Source organism: Trachypithecus francoisi, unplaced genomic scaffold (genome assembly GCF_009764315.1).
Source record: "Trachypithecus francoisi isolate TF-2019V2 unplaced genomic scaffold, Tfra_2.0 Lachesis_group6, whole genome shotgun sequence".
NCBI lineage: Eukaryota > Metazoa > Chordata > Mammalia > Primates > Cercopithecidae > Trachypithecus > Trachypithecus francoisi.
Window position 1 is genome coordinate 33964708 of NW_022681471.1, and position 23174 is coordinate 33987881.

Here is a 23174-nt window from a genome sequence, read left to right on the forward strand (position 1 = left end):
CTCCACGGTTCAAGCGATTCTCCTGCCTCAGTCTCCCGAGTAGCTGGGACTACAGGCGCACACCACCACACCTAGTTAATTTTTATATTTTTAGTAGAGACGGGGTTTCCCTATTTTGGCCAGGCTGGTCTCAAACTCTTGACCTCAAGTGATCTGCCCGCCTCGGCCTCACAAAGTGCTGGGATTACAGGTATGAGCTACTGTGCCCAGCCTCATTTAAAATTTTATAGAAATAGACTAACCATTCTAAAAATGACAAAATACATGTTGTTTTCAACTACATAGTAAAAAAATGTAGTAAACTCTCTTATTCAAAATAGAGGAGGGCTGGGCTAGTGAGCTCAAACATTCATAACAAATGAAAATTTCTCTATGTACATATAATAATGTTTTCATAGCCTAAAATCACTATTCAAAAACTGATAATAAAATTGTGTAGTGTTCAGGAGTTGGAAAGCCAACACATTGGAATTATCCAAGTTTTTTTTTTGGTATATGTAATAATGGGATAGAATGTCTTAAATCATGATTGTCCCAGAAGATCTGAGACAGATGTCAGTGACATGCACATTGTCCATTGTTCAGTAACTTTCAAAGAACTAGAACAGACTAAACTATGTAAGCTATTCAACACAATTCGATATTTCTTAACTGATTAAAAAAAAACTTCAAGATCTTGCACTGCTTTAAAGGAAGGAGTATAAACGAATTAGTAGTAACTGGAAAATAGTTATAATAGACAGCAGGCACTGAATAATTCTGTCTGACAAATACCAAATAACTGCTTTTAGCAAATAAACTGGTAACGTATCACAAAGGGTTTTTTTTAAAGTTCTTTTAAGCTATTTTGCCATGAAAGATTTTTTTAAATAAAAATATTCCTTCTTAGAACTTTAAACATTGATATTAGTCAATAGATAAAATCAATGGAATGATTTTAGCTAAGACTTTTAACATTATCTCAAAGATTCAAATAATTTTAAGATTCTAGTTTACATATAAAACTATATATGCCTTAGTATTGATTCAAATATGATTACTACAAACAAATGTATCTCATTGGAAAACATAAAATTTTGTTTCCAGATCCAAGAGAAAAGGTATGAATGAAGCCCTTTGTAAGTGCGCACATGCGCGCGTGCACACACCCACACACACAATTAAATGACGAAGAAGACTGAGCCAGGAGACATAGATGTGACTAGGGAAAGTACTTTCCCTCAAAGATCCCTTCCAGCTATCTGATTCTACAGTTAAAGCATTCCCTCTGAAATGTACAAACTGGCCTCTCATTTTCAAGTTTCTACACAGTATTGGTAAAGTTTGCCTGTTCACTTTTATACTAAAATATCAAATAAATCAACACAAACCCTGTCCTACAAATCTGTACACCAACTAGTTTTCCAGAGATAGTGATTTTTTTTAATTTAATTTTTTTGAGACAGAGTCAGTCTCACCCTGTCTCCCAGGCTGGAATGCAGGGGCGCAATCTCGGCTCACTGCAACTTCCGCCTCCCAGGTTCAAGCGATTCTCCTGCCTCAGCCTCCTGGGAGCTAGAACTAGAGGCGTCTGCCACCATGCCCAGCTTATTTTTATATTTCAGTAGAGACAGGGTTTCACCATGTTGGCCAGAGTGGTCTTGAACTCCTGACCTCAAGTAATCCACCCACCTCAGCCTCCCAAAGTGATGGGATTACAGGCATGAGCCACAGCACCCAGCCCAGAGATAGTGATTTTTTAAAAATTCATTCCACAAGTCATTAGAGCGTACTATATTTAAGGCAGAGTGCCAGACCAAACCTGTAACATTATGGTGTCACTGTCCCTGGGAACAAATTACTATCTGAAAAACTGGACTCAGGTGACTGCTTCAGGCCCAACCTGGTTCAGGGTAGTGATTTTCAAATTTGAGAGAATATGAGAATCTCCAGAGGAGTTTGTTAAAACACAGTTTCAAGCATCTCACCCCAGCATTATTGTGTCAGAATCTCGGGTTGGTGCCTCCTCATCTATCCGCATATTTAACAAATATGTTCTCCCACACCCCTCCATGCCTCTGCAGATAATTTGTAGGTCTCTCTCCATCCCAACCCACGCTCCCCACAAAGAAAAGAAAACCACTGTACTGTAGTGGCAAAAGCCCTAGCCTTAGCGTCAGGAACCACTTGCCAGCTGCCTGATCTTGATTGAGTTATTTCATGTTGCTAGGTCTCTCAATCTCTTCCTCTGGTAGGGGTTGAAAATGAGTCTCTATAGGGATCCTTTCCACTCTCAGACTTGGAGAACCTAACATGGCAACTCAGTATCATGAAGGAGGTGGGGAGACTTTGCAAGGATGTTTCACTCTGCAGTCAACCCTCCGCCACCAGGCAACAAGGTTTAGCAGCCCCAAGAGTAAGCGGGTAATTCCCTCCTCTGGCACCCTCATTCACAAAGGGAGGAAAAGTGAGGAGAGGTTGGAATAGGATGAGGGGCAAAGGGGGGAGGCTGAAAGAAGCTTGCAACAGTTTTGGCAAGAAGCAGGAAGGGTCGTTGGAAGGCTGGAATCACCCCTCCTCCCCATTGTCGTCATCGTTCTGGTTGGTCCTCGTAGCAAATGTAGATGACCAGCATGACAAAGCCGGTGAGGAGGCAGAGGAGCTGATGACCAGGTAGGCGATGCCCAGGAAGGGGTTCCTGCCACCCATCCACAAGATGCTGTTGAAGATGCGGAGCTTGTGGCCGCCAAACGCACGCACCGGGTAGTTGTAGGTGATGCTGACACAGTAGACACTCCGCAGTAGCCCAGCTGAGTAGTTGCCCTGGCGGATGTGTGCATACAGCTTGCGGAATGAGGGCAGCGCTGCCATGCGCATCCACACCACGAAGTCTTGGTTGATGAAGCTGGTGTTGTTGGGGATGGGGCTGAGCTCATCGTAGACCAGCCGGTGCCAGCTGGGCGGGAGTGCCGTGCCATGCAAGGCCAGTGCCAGGCTGCCGTTGACCAGTGGCAGGTTGCAAAACTTGATGGGATAGTTGTTGGTCTATCAGGCGATGCAGGTGCAGTGCAGTAGTGCGGCACCTCCACGTAAGGCCCGCCAGCCGGCGCTGGTGTCACAGTGAGGAGGAGTCGTTGAAGAGGCTGTTGGTAATGATGCTGCAGGGTGCGCAATGGGCAGGCGGCGCAGTGGGTGCACTCATTGACCGGGTGGTGCAGCGTGCTGGGCGGCCTGCTCAGCTGCGCGTTGTCATGGACACTCCATACTACCGGTTGTTTTGGTAGAAGTTGGTCAGCACGTAGTAGGGGTACACGGGGCCCTGGATGAGCTCAGGCAGTGAGAAGTACCAGGCGCATGAGCAGGTGGGCGATGGCGCGCAGCCCTGGCCAGCCGCAGCACACACCGAGCAGTTGCTGGTGCCCGGGCTGCCAGTGTAGTTGTACTCCAGCTCCTTGATGCTGTTGGAGGAGTAATAGAGGTCCAGGCTGAAGAAGGCCAGGCCCACGTAGGAGAGCTGCAGCGTAATGCTGGCCAACAGCAGCGGTTGCCAGGCTGGGAAGCGCTGCCGCGTGAATGTGGTGGTGTTGAGCTGGTGGGCGCCCCCGACTGTGGTGCTCCAGGTCATGGCGGCTACATGGGCTGACCGAGAGGGGCCCAGCCACGGGACGCCTCCCCTGTGCACTGGGCGAGCCCAGGGGATCCTCATGGGACGGGTTTCCCCGCCCGCTCAGGTAAATCGGAAGATCTTAACTAGTTTTAAACACTATTAACAAAGATGCTATATTAAATATGTCATCTCATTAACAGTGACTACATATTTTACTGGTTACTTACCACTACCAAAATACCTAAAATAATCCTAACAACAACTACTATTATTCTTAAATATGCACCTACCATACGTCTGATACCATACTGGATGGTTTTGCATGCTTATCTCATATATATGCGATAATGATAGCATTATCTCTCATTTAAGCAGATGAGAAAGATAAAGCTCAGAGAGGTTTAGTAAGTCATCCAGAAGGATTTAGTAAATAATGGCATCAGGCCTCAAATTCCAGTTACACTGTGCAATTCCAAAGCCTGCTTTGCTACACCTAACATATAGAATATCGTTTGTCTACATACAAATTCATTTTTTCCACTAGGTCATGAACATCTAGAAAGCATCATCAAGGCCTGGCACCATTGTTTTAGGTAGTCACTAAGATTTCTCCACATGATTCCTGCCTCCTGATATTCATACCCTGGTGTAATCCCCTCTCCTTGAGCGTGGGCTAGACTAACTGACTCACTTCTAGAAAAACGGAACAGTAGCAGTAATGGGATGTCATTTCTAAGGTTAGATTATAAAAGACCATGGTTCCCATATTGGGTGTTCTCTCACACTGTTTCTTGCCTGGATTACTCACTTGGGAAAGCCAGTTTCCATGTCAGGAATTAGCTCTATGGGGAGGTCCAAGTGGCAAGGAACTAAGGGAAGCAAATTACCACAAACTGAATGGCTTAAAACAACAGAAATGTAGTATCTCACAGTTTTGGAGGGCAGAAGTCCAAAATGAAGGTGTCAGCAGGGCTATGCTCCCTCTGAGGGCTCTAGAGAAGAATCCCTCCTTGCCTCTTCCTAGCTTCTGGTAGCTCCTGGAATCCTTGGTGTTCCTTGGTTGCAGCTGCATCTCTGCAATCTCTGCCTCCACCTTCACATGGCTTTCTTCCCTGTGTGTCTGTGTGTCTCTGTGCTCTGTATGGCTGCTCTTTTTATAAGTATACTAGGCATTAGATGAAGGGTCCACTTTAATCCAGCATGACCTCATCCTCACTTGATTATATCTGCAAAAATCCTATTTCCAAATAAGGTTACATTCACATTTACCAGGGGTTGAAACCTACGAATATATCTTTTTGGGAGATACAATTCAACTTGTGACAGCCTCCATCCAGCAACCAGTGAGGTACTGAGGCTTTCCAACAACTATATGAGTGAACTTGGAAATGGATTCTCTGTCCCCAGTCAAGCCTTCAGACAGATTTCAGTTCTCATTGCAGCCTGACTACAACCTCATGAGACCTCCAGTTAAGCTGTGGCTAGACTCCTGACTTACCGAAACTGTGAGATGATAAAGGTATGTTGGTTTAAGCCATTAAACTTTGGAGTAATTTGTTATGCAGCAATAAATAAACTAATACAACCATGCCTGGCACATAACTTGTTGAGCTTCTCAATTAATAGGGAATGGGCTACCTCAACAACCTGTTTGACTCATATACAGTGTTTAAAAAGTTCTTAAGTTGGTTCTGTGTTGCCCGTTGGAGACATAAAAAGTAAAGCCTATTCCTTCTTGTACCTGACAATACCTCCAATATTAGAAATCAGCACTCATGACTCCTCAAAGTTACTTTACCAGTTGTTCCTTGCCAAGTTTTGAGATTCTTCAACATCCTGATTACCCTTTCAAAGATAGATTCTGGTCTGCCAAGGCAACTCCTTTAATGTTTGCCTTGGAATGGAATACTGCACAATTCTGATGTGGCCCTAGCTCTGTACCCCAACCTGCAGCATTCCTTTCTGGGTGCTCCACTTATCACTCCTAAGATTGTATATGCCTTTTTGACACATTTAAGGTTACAATGTTGAGTCACATTGCACTTACAGCCATATAAAGCCCTGTATCCCACCCCACCACACACACATCCATAAAGCACAGGTCTTTCCAGTCCCGTACTTGAGCCTAGCTTGCTCAGCCTTTCAATTAATAATGATTTTTTTTTTTTCAAACTTAGATACAGGTTTCTCTCTATTAAATGGCTCCACTCTTGTTTCTGCCAACCACTTGTAGGACAGTCTCTAGTACTGTACAATGTGTAGATTTGATTATGCCTGCCTTTTTTTTTCTTTTTTTTTTTTTTTCTTGAGACAGGGTCTTACTCTGTCACCCAGGCTGGAGGGCAGTGGTACAATCTAGGCTTACTGCAACCTCCTCCTCCCAGGCTCAAGAGATCTTCCCATCTCAGCCTCTTGGGTAGCCAAGACCACAAGCGTGCACCACCATATCCGGTTAATTTTTGTATATTTTGTAGAGACGGGGTTTCACCATGTTGCTCAGGCTGGTCTCCAACTCCTGGGCTCAAGTGATCCTCCCGCCTCAGCCTCTCAAAGTGCTGGGATCACAGGCGTGAGTCACTGTGTGCAGCCTATGCCTGCTTTCTATATTTTTGTTCAGTTTGTTAATAAAAACGGAAATGAGATAGAGAAGAACACAAAATCATTTGGATCATGGTTTTCTAAAAAACTGTATACGTAAATTAATCCTGGGTGATTTGAAAGTGATTAAAAAGAAAATAAATTTCAATTGTAAGTACTCTTTTCCTGACATTAAGAGAGCATGACAGCCCCTTTCCCCGGTCTATTTTCTGCTTCAGCTTAGTTTTTATGCATCAATGTTTTACATTTTAATAAAAAATATGTACTCTTACCTATACTCATTTCTTGGCTCCAATTACTCCAGAGTTTGTCATCCTCATAGCATAACTTATTTGTTTTGACTCTTATTCTGACTGTGTTCAAGGTATCAGGAAGAACACCAGGGACCATGAAACAAGATGTATTCTTAGGCATAAAATAAAAATACACAAGGAATATTACCAGCTTATTCTTTTTCACTGTTATTGAATCATAATATAATTATCTGCCAAATTCTGTCTATGATTAAGACTTGGATTGCAATTCAAATTATTTTTGACTCTTCAAAAAAATTGGCAATAACTCACGGAACAAAGTAATTTGTTTTTCTCAAAGCAGCTCAGATTTATGCTACGCTCCACCCCCAACTGCTCTAAGTCTAAGCCCAAATAGCTAATGTTGAATTTACTGACCTCCACATTTCTCTCAAATTCTGGATTCTGACATTTAGCCTCTTGGACCTTGAAAATAAAAATAAATAAACAAACTAATGAGTTCTAAATGTTTAAAAACCCATTTTCCATCACTTAGTCATTTCTAACAAGCTTTCCTTTTATCCTATTAAAAGATGATCAAGTACAGTGAAAAAAGGTTGGTCTTTAATAAATGGTGCTGGGTCAACTACATATGCATATGGAAAAAAAAAGATTCTTGACCCCCTACCTCGCACTATTCACAAAATCAGTTTCTGATATACTGCAGATTTAAATGTGTAAGATAAAATAAATTAATAAATACATAACTATAGCAAGCTTTTAGATGAAAACATAGAATATCTTAATGACCTTGAAGAAGGGAACTATTTCTTAAACAAAACCAAAAAAACCTCCCATATTAACCATAAAGGGAATTTTTAAATAAAGTCATCTATATTAAAATTAAAAACTTTTGTTGATCAAATGACACCTTATTAGGGAAATAAACAGGCAATGCATAGAGTGTGAGAACATATTTGCAATTTCTGACAAAGGACTTGCATATATATTTTTTCTTACCCTATTAACTAATAAGGCAAAGACAGAAAACCCAATTAAAAAAAAAAAAACTGGCAAAAGACTTGAACAGGCACTTTACAAGAGGATAAGCAAGTTGCGAATAAACATCTGAAAAAGTGTTCAACATCACTGGTCATGAGAAAAATGCAAATTAAATCCACAAGATAACAATACACACACTTACCTGACAACAACAAGTGTTGTGAGAGGATATGAAGCATCTAGAACTCACAATTTCTGCTTAGTAGTGTAAACTGACACAACCATCTAGGAAAACTGTTATTATCTGTTAGAGATAATCATATGTAACCTTATGACCCATGTATGCCTATATAAATGCCCCACACAAATGTACGCACATGTGTACCAAGAGACAAGTATGTGAATGTTCATAAAACTCCATTCATAAAACCAAATTGGAAACTATCCAAATGTCCATCAATGGGATAATAGATAAAGTATGGTATATTCACACAGTGGAATGAATGTAATGAGAACATACCATCTACAGCTATAAGAAACAACACTGGTGAATCTCATAAACATAATGTTGAGTGAAAAAAAGGGCAAACACAAAAAAGTACATTCTGGGCCAGACACAGTGGCTCACGCCTGTAATCCAAGCACTTTGGGAGGCTGAGGGTGGATCACATGAGGCCAGGAGTTCTAGAGCCAGGAGCCTGGCTAACATGGTGAAACCCCATCTGTACCAAAAAAAAAAAAAAAAAAAAAAATAACGGGCGTGGTGGTGCATGCCTGTAATCCCAGCTACTCCGGACACTAAGACAGAAGAATCCTTGAACCCGGGAGGCAGAGGTTGCAGTGAGCTGAGATTGTGCCACTGCACTGCACTCCAGCCTGGGTGACAGAGCAAGACGCTGTCTCGGAAAAAAAAAAAAAGAAAAGAAAGTATGTTCTCTATAATTCCATTTATATAAAGTTTTAAAGTAGCAACAAAATCAACCTATGGGATTAGAAACCAGGATAGTAGCTGCTCTTCGGGAGGATAGCAACTGAAGGGGATTATGAGGGGGCTTCTGTGGTGCTGGTTACATAGGTGAAAAATCATTTGTGAAAAATCATTGAGCTATAGGTTATGATTTGTATAATTTTGATTGTATATTATACCTCAATAAAAACTTCTAAAAAAGAGACACGGAGCGAGAAACCAGTGTCCCTTGTTGAGAGTATAAGATATAAAACGTGACTGGGTTGGAGAAAAGAAAGTGTAATGCAAAACTCTCCTCCACATAATAAAAGTCACTTGCTGTCTAATGTAAAGAGAATACTAATTTCCTTAAATGCAAGTATTTCCAAAATGGAGTAAAAAACACATGAAAATCTGTTTGCTTAAATAGTCAACTTCTATCAAAGAGATGTTTAAACTTGGAACCAAGACCAGAACACACAGCTATTATTTTTGATATTCAATGTCATTCACTAAATAGTTCCTACCAGCATGTGTGAAGAGCTGAGAGGCCAAGCAAATGATGAAGGGACATCCTTTCAATATTTCATACAGGGGTTAAGAAAAAAAAAACCCACTCAGGGGGCTAGTATACCCTATTACTGGCCATTTAGAATAGTAGACCTGTTGGGGAATCACAAGCGTCAACTACCAGTTAAGGGATCAAGTTGCAAATTGATGTCCCTCCTCCCCTGGACCATCTCCCATATACAAAAAGTGCAAACTTGGCCAATCAACCTATAGATTTAGGTCTCTAGGCTCTTGTTCAAATGTAAATCCCCCTGCATAGTTTACTGGCTATTCAGAGACCACTAAGAGAAGGAAAGTCAAGGCACCAAGAAGATAGTTTGCTGGGAAGGTTGAGGGGTGGGGGGTGGTCAGAGACAAGTTGTTACTTACTTTATAATTCTGTCATGAGCTACCTCTAACCACAGCCCCCATGTGATGGTACCAGTTCATGTTCCCACTTACTTCCCCCTCTTAAGTGTAACACCAGACAAAATAATTCCTCCAAAAGGAAAAAAAAAATTCTAAGCAGCAGAGCTCAAAATCTGTGAGCTCACAAAAAACTGATGACATTCTACATCTGCTAGGAGAGAGAACATTAAACTCAAGTGTACAGAGTTAATTCCAAATAGAAAATAGTTCTGATATAGGTAGATAACTTCCATAGTGTATATGTTCTCTTCAGTTCAGAAGTTTGTAAAAAAAAAAAAAGTAATTCAATAATAATATATTAAATGACGATTATGCACATGATGTTATGCTAAGTATTCTTGGTCAAAGTTAAATACAGGGAGACCAACCAAACTTTGAAGTGTTACTGAATTATTAGCTGTGTGGCTTGTAGCAAGTTACTTAACCTCTCTGAGCCTTGGTTTTTCAATAAAATATAGGTTAAAATAGTTTCTATTTCATGGGTTGCTATGAGCTACTGTATGAAGAAGCACATAGAAGAGCATCTTTGTAGCACGCCATAAACACTTAATGAATGATAGCTATTGCTGTTAAGAGGAAGTATTGAGGTGGTGTCTAGTGGTTAAGAATCTAAGTTTTAGAGTTACGACTTTGGTTAAATATTGATTCTACCACTTACTAGAAATGTGACCTTAGGAGTAACTAAGTTTTCTTATCTGTAAAATGGAGGCAAAATAACAGGACCTAGATCCTTAGGATTATTGTGAGGATTAAATGAAACAATTCAGATATAGTGCTTATTAAGATACCTAGCACATAGCGATCACTTAATACACGTTAGCTGCTATTTAGTAGCAGGAACAGCACAAAGTAGACAGCACTCGACTCTTTCCTACAGGAGTCTATATTTTCTTTTTTTAAAAAAAAATACCAACTTTTAAATTCTGAGGTACATGTGCAGGGAGTGCAGGTTTGTGACATAGGTAAACGTGTGCCATGGTGATTTGCTGCACAGATCAACCCATCACCCAGGTATTAAGCCCAGTATCCATTAGTTGTTTTTCCTGATGCCAACCCATCACCCAGGTATTAAGCTCAGTATCCATTAGTTGTTTTTCCTGATGCTCTCCCTCCCCCTGCCATACCCCAGTATGTGTTGTTCCCCTCCATGTGTCCATGTGTTCTCATCGTCCTGCTCCCATTTATAAGTGATAACATGTGGCGCTTGGTTTTCTGTAGTTTATATTTTCAGTGGAGAGAAAATGTATACATGTGATAGGTTAAACAGCAGAAAATAATTGAGTGGCAAAATGAATACTATCTCAGGATTTCAGACATGCATCTCAGGATTTCAGAAAGGAGAGAACAGTAAAGACTGGAGTAAACAAGTGTATTTCAGTTTTCTGATAACTCCTTTTGTCGTAAATTCAAGCACCAACCCCCTTCCACATGGAAGCCCTTAGTTTTTTCCCTTTGCTGTACTTCCTGGGGCACTTAATTTCTGGTACTAATAATGATTATTATATTTCAGCAGAAGGATTCATAATGCAAATGCCCAGAAGAGCATTTGCTGTTCTGTTCTGCTGTGGACTTGGTCACTCCCTCTGGAGTTGGAATTACAGCCTATCAACACTGGCTTATTTTAGCAAGCATTTTGAAAGTTCCATGACAAGCTGAAACAACTGGACCAAGGAATTTACCCACGTGCGAGATGCTAGGCTCCTTTAAAAGCCAATATAAAACACTTCACTTCTAACCTCTAAAGCTCAAACACACAAAGGTCCAGGCAGGTAGCAGACAAGTGAGTGGTGCAGTCTTCATGGTCCTAAGGCGCCATCTTATGGACATACACTCTTAAGGTACTATGATTTAAAATCTGGGCAAAAAAATTCAAATCTAGTAAACAAAGAAACAAACAAAACACAACTTTGTGTTCCAAACAAAAAAGTGTGAGGCCCTAGTTTGTGACCTTTACCATAAAGCAGAACAACTGGACTGATGTCCTGAGATTATAGCACATTCTGGTCAGTGTCCTACAGGACCTCTAATTAGCATGTTCTGCATTTGATTTGAATAGCATACAGGCACATAATCCAACAAATATTGACTATTCAAATCTGATTACTTTAATCGCCACAAACTCCAAGAAAACAGAATGGTATTATCAGAGCCTCCAAAGTGTCCGCATGATCTGATGTCTGCCTATTGCTTAGACATCTCTTCCTGCTACATTTTGACCACACCACCCTTCTTTCTGGTCTCTCACACATGCTAAGCTCATTCTTGCCTCAGAGTCTGTATCTGCTGACCCCCTACACCCAGATCTTCACATGGCTAGTGTCTGTTCATCATTCTGGTCTCATCTCAAATGTCATTACCTCAGATGATTTCCCTACCTAATATTCCCTCTGGTTCTCCCAGTCACTCTACTACATCAGAAAATAAAAATACCATGCTCTGAAATTAGCTTGCTTATTTACATACGTTTTCTATTATGTAGGATTCATGAAGAAAGAAAACTTGTCAGGTGTCATGTTCACTGCCTTACCCCAGCACACAAAAGAGTGCTTGGCATATGGTAAACATTTAATAAGAACGTGTTGAGCACATGAATTACTGTTTAACAGGCCTTTTCGAGAGGCTTACAGATGAATTAATAAATGGCTTGAAACTTGCAGCTGATACCATTATACCATAAATCTTCAAATCTTCCACCATGCCTTATTTTAGACAAGAAGTTTCATTACCATCATCATCATCATAAGTTGACAAATGTAAGAGCTATGTTTCATTGATATTTCAATGTAAGAAATTCAAGTAAAAGAAAAATAGCCAATAAAAACAGTAATTTTAAAATCTTACGGAGAAAACATTATGTGTCTCGGTTTGGCTGTTATTGACTTCTACTTCATAAAATAAGCATCTGCTAATAAAATTCTGTGGATTCTCCCATTGTACATGTAGGTCACCATTGTGGAAGGAGAGGTTTTTAATATGTGGAGGATCAGGTTTCACTGAAAAACAAAAATAAAACACAAGTAAACTTCCAAAGTTTGATTATACACACACACAGTCCATGGATTCCACATTCATGAATTCAACCAACCATGAACTGAAAATATTTTTTAAAATATCATCTGTGCTGAACATGTACAGACTTTTTCCTTCTCATTTATTCCCTAGATAATATAACAACTATTTACATAGCATTTACATTGTATTAGGTATTATAAGTAATGTAGAGATGATTAAAGTATATGATAAAATGTGCATAGGTTATATGCAAGTACTATGCTACTTTTTATCAGGGACTTGAGCATCCATGGATTTTGGTACCTTGGAAGTTCCTGGAAGCAATCCCCCACAAATACTGAGAGACAACTGCATATATATGTAGGGTTCATAAAGTTAAATCAAAACAGAGCTAATGCATTAGTGGCCTTTCATGATCAGATATATAGTTTTAGAATTTCCGATTAGCCACAATTACGGAAGAAGTTTATTTAAAACTGCCTAGTAAAATGTATTTAAGGAACATATTTGGGATATCTAGCAGATGATATGAACTCTGACCTGCATCTGGTTAGAAAATGGCCAGGGTATAATTAGGACATCTAGCTGCAACATAGAGAATAAAGAAGGGCTTGGATCCAGATGTACTTCCACCTGATGAGTAATAAGGCACCAGCTACAAGGGGCTTCTCTAGTTGTCACTTATTAATGCCAATCAAAGACCACCATTAAAACATTGGCTTAGTCTCTGACACACGCTGCAACATAAATGCACCTCAAGGAAATTATGCTAGGTAAAACAAGCCAGTCACAAAAGACAAATACTATATGATATCTTAAGTAGTCGAATTCATAGAAACAGAAAGTAGAAAGGTGGTTGCCAAGGGCGGGGGGGGAGGGGAAATTAATGTTTAATGAACAGACTTTCGGTTTTGCAAGATGAACAAGTTCTAAAGATCTGCTGCACAACAATGTGAATATACTTAACACTACTGAACTGTACACTTAAAATGTTTATGATGGTAATTTTAATGCTGCGTGTTTATAACCACAATTAAGAATAAAATACTTTGGGAGGCCAAGGTGGGTAGATCGCTTGAGCTCAGGAGATTGAGACCAGCCTGGGAAACATGGCAAAACCCTGTCTCTACAAAAAATACAAAAATTAGCCTGGCGTGGTGGCACACGCCTATGGTCCCAGGTACTCGGGAGGCTGAGATGGGAGGATAGGATAGCTTGAGCCTGGGAGGTCAAGGCTGCAGTGAGCTGTGACCACACCACTGCATTCCAGCCTGGGCAACAGAGACCCTGTCTCAGAAAAAGAAAAAATAATTTATTTTTAAAAAGCATTAGCCTGGTCAATTTACTTTTTCAGGAGTCAGCTAAACTTAAGACCAAGCAATAGAAGATAATGGGTAATTAACAGAAAACAACTTGAAGATATCATCTTCTATCTGAGAAGGATCTTCCTTCTTCCTTTATATCACCATTAATATCCAGGGAGAAAAACAGCAAAATAAGCCTTAAAAGGTCATTTAAGATAATCTGCCAAACAAAGAAAAGGGCTCTGCTTCAGCTTACCCCACTGGGCAAAATACTCCAACCTCACTCTCTTGGCCTACAAAGTAAGCTGACTTTGGTACCCTATTAGAATTCACTTCTATGACTATCTTAGCCAGAATCTGAGCTCCCAGTTGGGATATTTCAACAATAACCCATTACACTTATGGAATTTGCTTTAGTAATTACAAAAAGTGTTAATATGCTTTATGTCATTTGGACCTTATGGCAATGTTTTTAGATAGAGAGAGATGATATATTCCATTTCACAGATAAGGAAATATTTGAAGGGGGTTTATATGCCTTGCCCGAAGTGGAGGAGTTAGAACCTAATCAGATATTTTGTGTTCAAGTTGAGGGTGCTTTCTAACAGGCTGACATGCAGCTGGCACCCACAGTTATGGCTATACTGGTTTTTCTAACTGATCAGTTCCCATGCCATACAGAATGTTAAATATCTGGAATATCACCCGATTACACTACCTTCAGTCTATGCCTTTTTTAAGAGACAGATTATTCAGGAACTATATATGATCATTATGAGCATTATCCTCTTTAAGTATCAAGAGACTAGATCTTAGAGTCAGACGGCCTGGGTTCCTGCTATGATTTGAATGTTTATCTTCTCCCAAACTCACGTTGAAACTTCATCCCCAGTGTGGCAGTATGGAGAGGTTGGGCCTTTAAGAGATAATTAGCAAACTATCACAAGAAGAGAAAACCAAACACCGCATGTTCTCACTCATAGGTGGGAACTGAACAATGAGATCACTTGGACTCGGGAAGGGGAACATCACACACTGGGGCCTATCATGGGGAGGGGGGAGGAGGGAGGGATTGCATGGGGGAGTTATACATGATATAAACGTCATGCACATGTACCCTAGAACTTAAAGTATAATAAAAAAAAAAAAAAAAAAGGAAAAAAAAAAAAAAAAAAAAAAAAAAAGAGATAATTGGGTCATGAGGGTTCTGCCTTCATGGATTGATCTATTCACTGATTAATGGATAATGGGTTATCATGGGAGTGGAACTGGCGGATGCATATGAAGAGGAAGAGAGACCTGAGCTAGCATGCTCAACTCCCTCACCATGTGATGCCCTGTGCAGCCTTGGGACTTTGCAGAAAGTCCCCACAAACAAGAAGACACTCACCAGATTTGGCCCCTTGACCTTCCACTTCCCTGTCTCCAGAACTGTAAGAAATAAATTCCTTTTTTTTATAAATTACCCAGTTTCTGGTATTCTGTTATAAATAACAGAATACCAGAAAATACCAAACAATGAACTGAGACAATTCCAATGTTGATTCTACAACTAACTGTTCTAACTCTCAGTGTACTCATAAGTAAACAAGGATAAAATATCTGGCACATGTGTTCAATAAAAAGAATTTCCAAGTTTGCTTCTTTAAAAAGGATCTATCAAAGAAGTTAGACATCAATATAGTCCCTTGTTTCAGAAGATCTTAAATCCAAAATCATCATTTTTTATTATTTGTATTGATTGTGCAAAAGATATAACACACTTTTTATCCATACTGTTTTAGAGGACTTCTAAAACTTACCACGGGAAGTTAAAGGCACTATATTGAAGGATGGTTTAATTTTTCCTGCATAATCCTTGACCATTATTTGGACACTGTGTTGTTCAAAACTGGAATCCTTCACTTTGGTCAGATCAAAGGAACAACCAAAGTACTGGCCTTCTTTATAGATCTCTTCACATTGACGAATTTTTTCCAGGCTTCTGTGCCTACAAGAAAAAATGAGACAATCTTCTGCATTATATTCAACAAAGTATTCAAGAAATAAGAGCAGGCTGGGCGCGGTAGCTCACACCTGTAATCCTAGCACTTTTGGAGGCCGAGGCAGGCGGACCACTTGAGGTCAGGAGTTGGAAACCAGCCTTGACAACATGGTGAAACCTGTCTCTACCAAAATACAAAAATTAGCCAGGTGTGGTGGCAGGCGCCTGTAATCCCAGCTACTCAGGAAGCTAAGGAAGGAGAATCTCTTGAACCTGGGAGGCAGAGGTTGCAGTGAACTGAGATTGCACCACTGCACTCCAGCCTGGGTGACACAGTGAGACTCTTCCGCAAAAAAAAAAAAAAAAAAAAAAGGCAGAATTCTTTTTAATGACTGAAGATGCCCATGAAAAGCAATATTTGCAATAGGCAAGATAACTTAAAAAAAAAAAACCCTATTTTACAATGTGACTCATTTCTTTTTTTTTTTTTTTTTTTTTTTTTTTCTTTTTGAGACGGAGTCTCGCTCTGCCGCCAGGCTGGAGTGCAGTGGCCGGATCTCAGCTCACTGCAAGCTCCGCCTCCCGGGTTAGGCCATTCTCCTGCCTCAGCCTCCCGAGTAGCTGGACTACAGGCACCCGCCACGTCGCCGGCTAGTTTTTTGCATTTTTTAGTAGAGACGGGGTTTCACCGTGTTAGCCATTTCATATGCTAGGAAGAAAAGACTGTTTTCTGATTTATTTATTTATTTATTGAGACAGAGTCTTACTCTGTCTGCCCAGGCTGGAGTGCAGTGGCACAATCTCAGCTGACTGCAGCCTCTGCCTCCCGAGTTCCAGTGATTCTCACGCCTCGGCCTCCTGAGTAGCTGGGATTACAGGCACGCACTGCTACATCCGGCTAATTTTTGTATTTTTAGTGGAGACAGGGGTTCACCATGTTGGCCAGGCTGGTCTCGAACTCCTGACCTCAAGTGATCCACCTGCTTTGGCCTCCCAAAGTGCTGGGATTACAGGCGTGAGCCCCTGCGCCCAGCCTAGATTGTTCCTTTTTGATGAACACTGGTACTGTCAGCAGCTATGGAGACTACAGGAGGCCTATTTCTTCTGTATAAGAGAAGACATTCTAAGGCTGGGATTAGAAAGTTTCATGCTTCCTGAAAATGCCTATCTGCTGAATTCTATGATTCCTCCTCTGATCCCTCTGACCTGCTCCTTCCTTTTTTCTTGGCTTGTTCCCCTCCCTCCTCCCTCTTCCAGCAGAGAGGGAGTAGGAGGACTACTCACATTCTTCTCTTTCTGACTCCCTCATTTACTCACCTCCAGTTTACCACTCTCCTATCCCTCGACTACAGTTCTATGCTGGGAATTCCTAATCCTTACATCTCACCTCAGAACTAATCTCAGATTTCCAACTGCTCCATTTGAGTGTTCTACCGTTGCCTCAAATCCAGCGTCCAAAACACATCATGCACCCTCTTCCCCACCAAACTGTTTTTCTTCCAACCTTCCCATTTCCATCAGTCAGAGCTCATTTTCTTTGGGCTCCTAGATTAGATAATTTAAATTAAAATCACCTTTTCCCCCCACCTCTGTTCCCTGTATTCTATCACCAAATTCTGTTCTTCTTCCTTTGCAAAGCTTCCTGGATCCTCGTCTTCTATGATACTCCCATTGCCCACACCCTGAGATTCACACCCTAATGACTACAGGCTCCATTGCTTCTTCAGATTGACCTCCCTGACCTTCATTATTCGTGCCCTCCAATCACTGCCAGGTCAATGTTCTAAAACACAATCGCTTTCTGAGTGTCTCACTCCACTGTGTGGCTTTAACTGTCTTCCATAAGCAGTATTGTAGATACTTTATTTACCATTTCTCCTCTACACATACCTTTCCCCAAAGATCATCAGCATCTAGCCCAGCGCAGGCAGACAATGTGTTTATTACACTTTTTTTTTTTTTAATCTAGGCTATCAGAGAACTGTTTTGTAGTAACTGGCAGAAGACAAGGGTCAAGTCTTACATCATCAGCCACAAAGGGAGTTGCACAAAGGTTTTGCAGAAAAGGAAGACCATTTTAAGAAAAATGAACTAAGAGTAAAGAGTCCCAAATCCCTAACCTGTTACTCAGAATCCTCTGTACTACTTTAAGATGCAGGTTCCTCAAACCCTCTCCCGAGAGTCTGATTTAGAAGGTTCTGCCAGGACCTAGGACCAGTATTTGAACAGCAGTTCTCCAGGAGATTCTGCTGCAAGTCAGTTTAAAAAAAAAAAAAAAAAACTCAGAGCTAATGTATTTATTCCTTCAAAGGCTGCACAAAGAAATGTTTCAATATAGAAAATGCTTTTTTCCTTCAAAAGGTAGTACATGAGCTTTTCCCCTAGTTGCAGCCCCCTGTGGTTTATGAAGAAAACAGTGTTGTAAAAATGAAGTTATTGTCATGACTAGTTTTTGGATCAGACAGTCCTGTAATGTTTCCCGCCCACGGCCAAAAACAGAAACTGAAGAAATTTAATGACATTTTTCTTACATAACTAAAGAAAGCCATGTGTAAAACTGTTTTTTAATGATGAAAGGAACTCCTCAAATGCACAATCTTCTTGATCCCTTTTTCATTTCTGCACCCTGAGTATTCTGCATATGCTCATGGATCTCAGATATGAAATTTTAAAACAATTTTGTTGTAATTTAGAAATAGTTATAGAAGGGAAAATACTGGTTCTGAATAGATAACATTTCTTGAATTCTTGTGAAACATTAACCTAAAACAGCAGGTGATCCCTGTTAAAATTTATATACTGAATTCATCTGCAGAGTCACACTGCAGCTATGAGAAGGAATTGACAAATTAAAGACTATTTTCCCAACTCAGAAGATGACTAATGTGGTACAAAAATTCCCTAAAATTCATTGGTATGACTAGTCTGCAGCTCTTCAGGCCAGGGTCTGTTCAATGCCAAATGTCCCTGCAGGAACACAAATCATTGCCCTAGGGCTGCAATGAATTATTTTGATTTCAAAAAATGACTCCAGGCCAGGCGTCACAGGTCACGCCTGTAATCCCAGCACTTTAGGAGGCCCAGGCGGGTGGATCACTTGAGGTCAGGAGTTCAAGACCAGCCTGGCCAACATGGTAAAACCCTGTTTCTAATGAAAATACAAAAATGAGCCAGGTGTGGTGGCATGCGCCTGTAATCCCAGCTACTCAGGAGAATCACTGGAACTCGGGAGGCGGAGGCTGCAGTGAGCCGAGATCGCGCCACTGCACTCCAGCCTGGGCGATAAAATGAGACTCTGTCTCCAAAAAAAAAAAAAAAACCTACAAAGAGAGACTCTATATTTTCTGGTTGGGGGTTAGGGAAAACAGTCTCTGGCAGTTTGTTTGATGTGATTTATACTGGTATCTGCATAAGCAACCATTTCTGGTGCTTGCTAATGAGCACTGTGTCTTGACTCCCTTTCTTTTGTGGTTTTGATTAGAAAGGATCTATCTAGAGGAGAGCAAGAAAGAAGGGAGTATGGGTTAGGTACCAATTCTGTGAGACAGGGGAAGAGGCCAGCACTGTGTACTGACTGCATCTGCAAGGGAGTGGAGATGAATAACAATAATAATTAGTTTTTCTGTTTTTTTGTTTTTGAGATGGAGTCTTGCTCTGTCACCCAGGCTGGAGTGCAGTGGCGTGATCTTGGCTCACTGCAAGCTCCGCCTCCCAGGTTCACGCCATTCTCCTGCCTCAGCCTCCCAAGTAGCTGGGACTACAGGTGCCCACCACCACACACTCCGCTAACTTTTTTGTATTTTTAGTAGAGACAGGGTTTCACCATGTTAGCCAGGATGGTCTCAATCTCCTGAACTCGTGATCTACCCGCCTCGGCCTCCCAAAGTGCTGGGATTACAGGAGTGAGCCACCACGCCCAGCCAATGGTAATAAGAGCTATCATGGATTGAGTGTTTACTTTACATATGCTAGCAGTTAGTCATGGCTCTAAACACTGGCCCTCACAACAACCTTAAGAAGCAGGCACTATTATTACTATCTCCATTTCCCAGATTATGAAACTAAGGCTGAGAGAGAAGGGACTTACCCAAAATCACACTAAAGTAAGGAAGAGAGCCAGGATTTCAACCCAAGCAGTGTGGCTCCAGAAAGAATAAGCTGTGAGGTGGTAAGGGGATAAGATTCAGAACCTATACCAGCACCATCCAACAGAACTTTCTGGCATTATGGAAATGGTTGCTATCTGTGCTGTCCAATACAAGAGCCACTCATCACTTGTGAAAAGTGGCTGGCAAGACTATGCAACTGAAGTTTTAATTTGATTCAATTTTAATTAATTTAAATTAAAACGTAACTAGCCACATGTAGCCAGTGGCTCCTATACTGGATGGCATAGAACTATACTACAGAAAGAGCCCCTGCTGATGACCAGCTCTGGGACTGTGTATGACAAGAAGTAGGCCAGGTGCGGTGGCTCATGCCTGTAATCCCAGCACTTTGGGAGGCCGAGGCAGGCTTGAGCCCAGGAGTTTGAGAGCAATCTGGGCAACATGGCAAAACCCCATCTCTACAAAAAACACAAAAATTAGCTGGGTATGATGGTATACACCTGTGATCCCAGCTACTCAGGAGGCTGACATGGGGGAATGGCTTGGGCCTAGAAGGTTGAAGCTGCAGTGAGCAATGATCACACCAACTGTACTTCAGCCTGGGCAACAGAGCAAGACCCTATCACCAAAAAAAGTAGGATCCTTGATACCTGCCTCCCTTGGATGCTAGTGACCCACCACTATCTTGGGATTGTGGCTTGAGCCACCTCCAGTGGCTACACAGATTGTTCCCTGCAAAAAGACATCAACTGAGGGCTGAAAGCCAGTCCAAGTACCATCTGTTCTCAGCTTTGGTGACAGCCTGCTTCAGCCCAGAGGAAAAGGAATGCTTTTTAAATTGGTCAGTCCAGTTTTTTTTGTAATTCATTCACCAGAGGAAACATTCTTTTAACAATTTGCATTGAGACTGTTTTCGCTACTATATTCCCAAGGCACTTCCCTATTTTTGTCTTAGAAGAACCCCAAGGACTAGGCCACCATCTGCCTCCAGTGGCACCCTGATTCTAATAGCTGGGATAATTTCCTACCCTGTCTGCCATGGAATGAGATACAGTTTTAAGACTTCTTCCCTTCTTTTCCAGCCCCTTATATAGACATAGATTCTTTAAAGGTTTTCCCTGCGGCTTTACCAATAATGACTCCAGGGAAAACAAGAGGGGTTAATAGCATAATAAACACATGGATGCTACCAACTCACAAAACATCTTAAAAGCTTGTGTAACAGCTCTCCCTAAACTTCACTGCAACATCAATAGCCAGGCTACTCCTTCTTAGTAAGACTTAGTTTTTTGGCCCCTTCTTAGCAATTCTTTAGGGATCTGGATCTACTCAATCCTTCCCTCTTTTTATTCATGAACGATAATACTCCTCAGTCGCTTATACCTCGTAAGTCATCACTGCAATCTTCTCTAGCTTTGGATCCTACCAAACATTCACAACTTGTTTATAGAATACCTACTAAATATCAGGCACCAGGAGAAACAAGACACAGCTCCTGCTCTCAAGAGAAACTGAAGCCTGTAGCAGGCTACCACCAAGTAACAGGAAATGACAACACAATGTGCTGGGTAGTATGACACAAGAAATTGCAAGGTGCCGTGGGACAAGAGGAAGGGGCACATGTCTAGACTTGAAAGGTCAAGGAAGGCTTTCTGGAGAGGAAATGGTGTCTGGGCTGAAATAAGGATAAAGACAAATAAGAAGCATCCAAGTGAAAAGGAAAGGCCTAGGCTACAAGAGGATGCAGAATGTTTCCACTATTCTGTTTGAATATTCTGTTTGAAATCTAGTGTTCTGTTTGAGTATTTGAAGAAAGCAGTCTGAGGAACTGAAGAAGTTTGCTGTGGGTAAACGGTAGGCTGCAAGAGGGGCGGGGGTGCGTGGAGGCAGATGCAACCGAGTCTGGAGAGGCTGGCAGGGGCCAGGTCGGTCATAAAGTGATTCGTCTGTCATGCTGGAGAGTTGGACTTTAACCTAAAGCCACCAGGGAGCCACTGAAGGGTTTTAAGTAAAGGAGAAACAACAGGTATCAAGAGTGAGCAGGTGAAACTACAAAACCTCAAATGAGATTTACATTGGGGGAAAAAAAGAAACAGACCTCAGATATAACCACACAGAACTTCTGGCTCCACCTTCAGGACTTCCCAACTTTGCCAGGAGGATCCTTCCACCAGGGAGGAGTGCGGATGTGAATCCTGGGGCAACTTTGGAGGTTTTCATCCAAAAGAGAGAGAGAGAGAGAGAGAGTGTGTGTGTGTGTGGTGTGTGTGTTTTGCATTCTATTCCATGGTATAGCTATGAGTGTTTTAATGTACCAAAAATGCTTTCCATCATGTCATCAGGCAAAGCAGACACTCTAGCATGAAAGGCCATGTTTATCCAGTAGCTTCACAAGTCTTGGACATGGCCCTCCACATTCCATTCTCTCAGAAGCAGTCTTAACAAATGACAGTCAGGGAACAAGGCCATGTGGAGGCAGACTGCCTATGCTAGGTCTCCCCTTCTCCACCCTGATATCACAATGATTAAATATCTCCATTTCTCAAAATGCTCTTCCTTAGAGGCCAGCCTCAGAGAAACTTCCCCATCTGGGCAGTCTGCCTCCTTCATCAAAGCCTCCCAGTCCCCTCTCCATCCACCCATCCACCTCCCCTCGACCACCAAGCCAAGCTTCAACCTAACTTCCCACAGGAATCTATCCCTCTGCAACAGCCTTCAGCATACACTGTCTTATTTAATTTAATGCAGGTCACTGTATCAGGCACTATCTTCTCCTCTATAGTTTAAGCTTTAGGAGAGAAGAGATATGTTTCTTGTCTCTGTTGTGCATTCAGTGGTTTATCCACAAAAGCTTTATTCAGTAAAATAAAGGTTTACTGAATTAAACTGGATTAACCTGATCTTTCTTCCTTGTTCTATTGCTAATAATTCTAGGCTCTAAAGGGAATGATGAAGACTAACTTAGAAATTTAACAAACTTTGTAGTAGATATAGTCACAAATACCAAATACTGAAGTATCAAATATCAAAATATCAAAGTTATTTTGCAGGAAGCTAAACTACTTTTTGAGGCTGGGTGTGGTGGCTCACACCTGTAATCCCAGCACTTTGGGAGGCCGAAATGGGCAGATCACTTGAGGTCAGGGATCTGAGACCAGCCTGGCCAACATGTTGAAACCTTGTTTCTACTAAAAATACAAAAATTAGCCAGGCATGCTGGTACATGCATGTAATTTCAGCTGCTTGGGAGGCTGAGGCAGGAGAATCACTTGAACCCAGGAGGCAGAGGTTGTAGTGAGCCGAGATTGCACCACTGCACTCCAGCCTGGGTGACAGAGCAAGACTCTATCTCAAAAACATAAACAAACAAACAAACAACTTGTTGACCCCAGACATGATATCACTTTCCTTTTTAAAAGTAG

General features: G+C 41.4%; 1 protein-coding gene and 1 pseudogene across 2 annotated transcripts in view; both read right to left on the reverse strand.

Annotated features, from left to right (window-relative positions):
• The window catches only part of IL13RA1 (interleukin 13 receptor subunit alpha 1), a 66132-nt gene that overhangs the window by 20223 nt on the left and 22735 nt on the right, over nt 1–23174 (reverse strand). For both annotated transcript variants that reach the window (XM_033201970.1, XM_033201971.1), the window contains exons 5-8: nt 15462–15649; nt 12185–12336; nt 6856–6903; nt 6457–6589 (exon numbers count right to left, since the gene is read on the reverse strand). In XM_033201970.1, coding sequence (XP_033057861.1) covers nt 6457–6589; nt 6856–6903; nt 12185–12336; nt 15462–15649 — 521 coding nt within the window. The remainder of the gene's footprint in view (nt 1–6456; nt 6590–6855; nt 6904–12184; nt 12337–15461; nt 15650–23174) is intronic.
• LOC117078388 lies at nt 1664–5968 on the reverse strand (annotated as a pseudogene).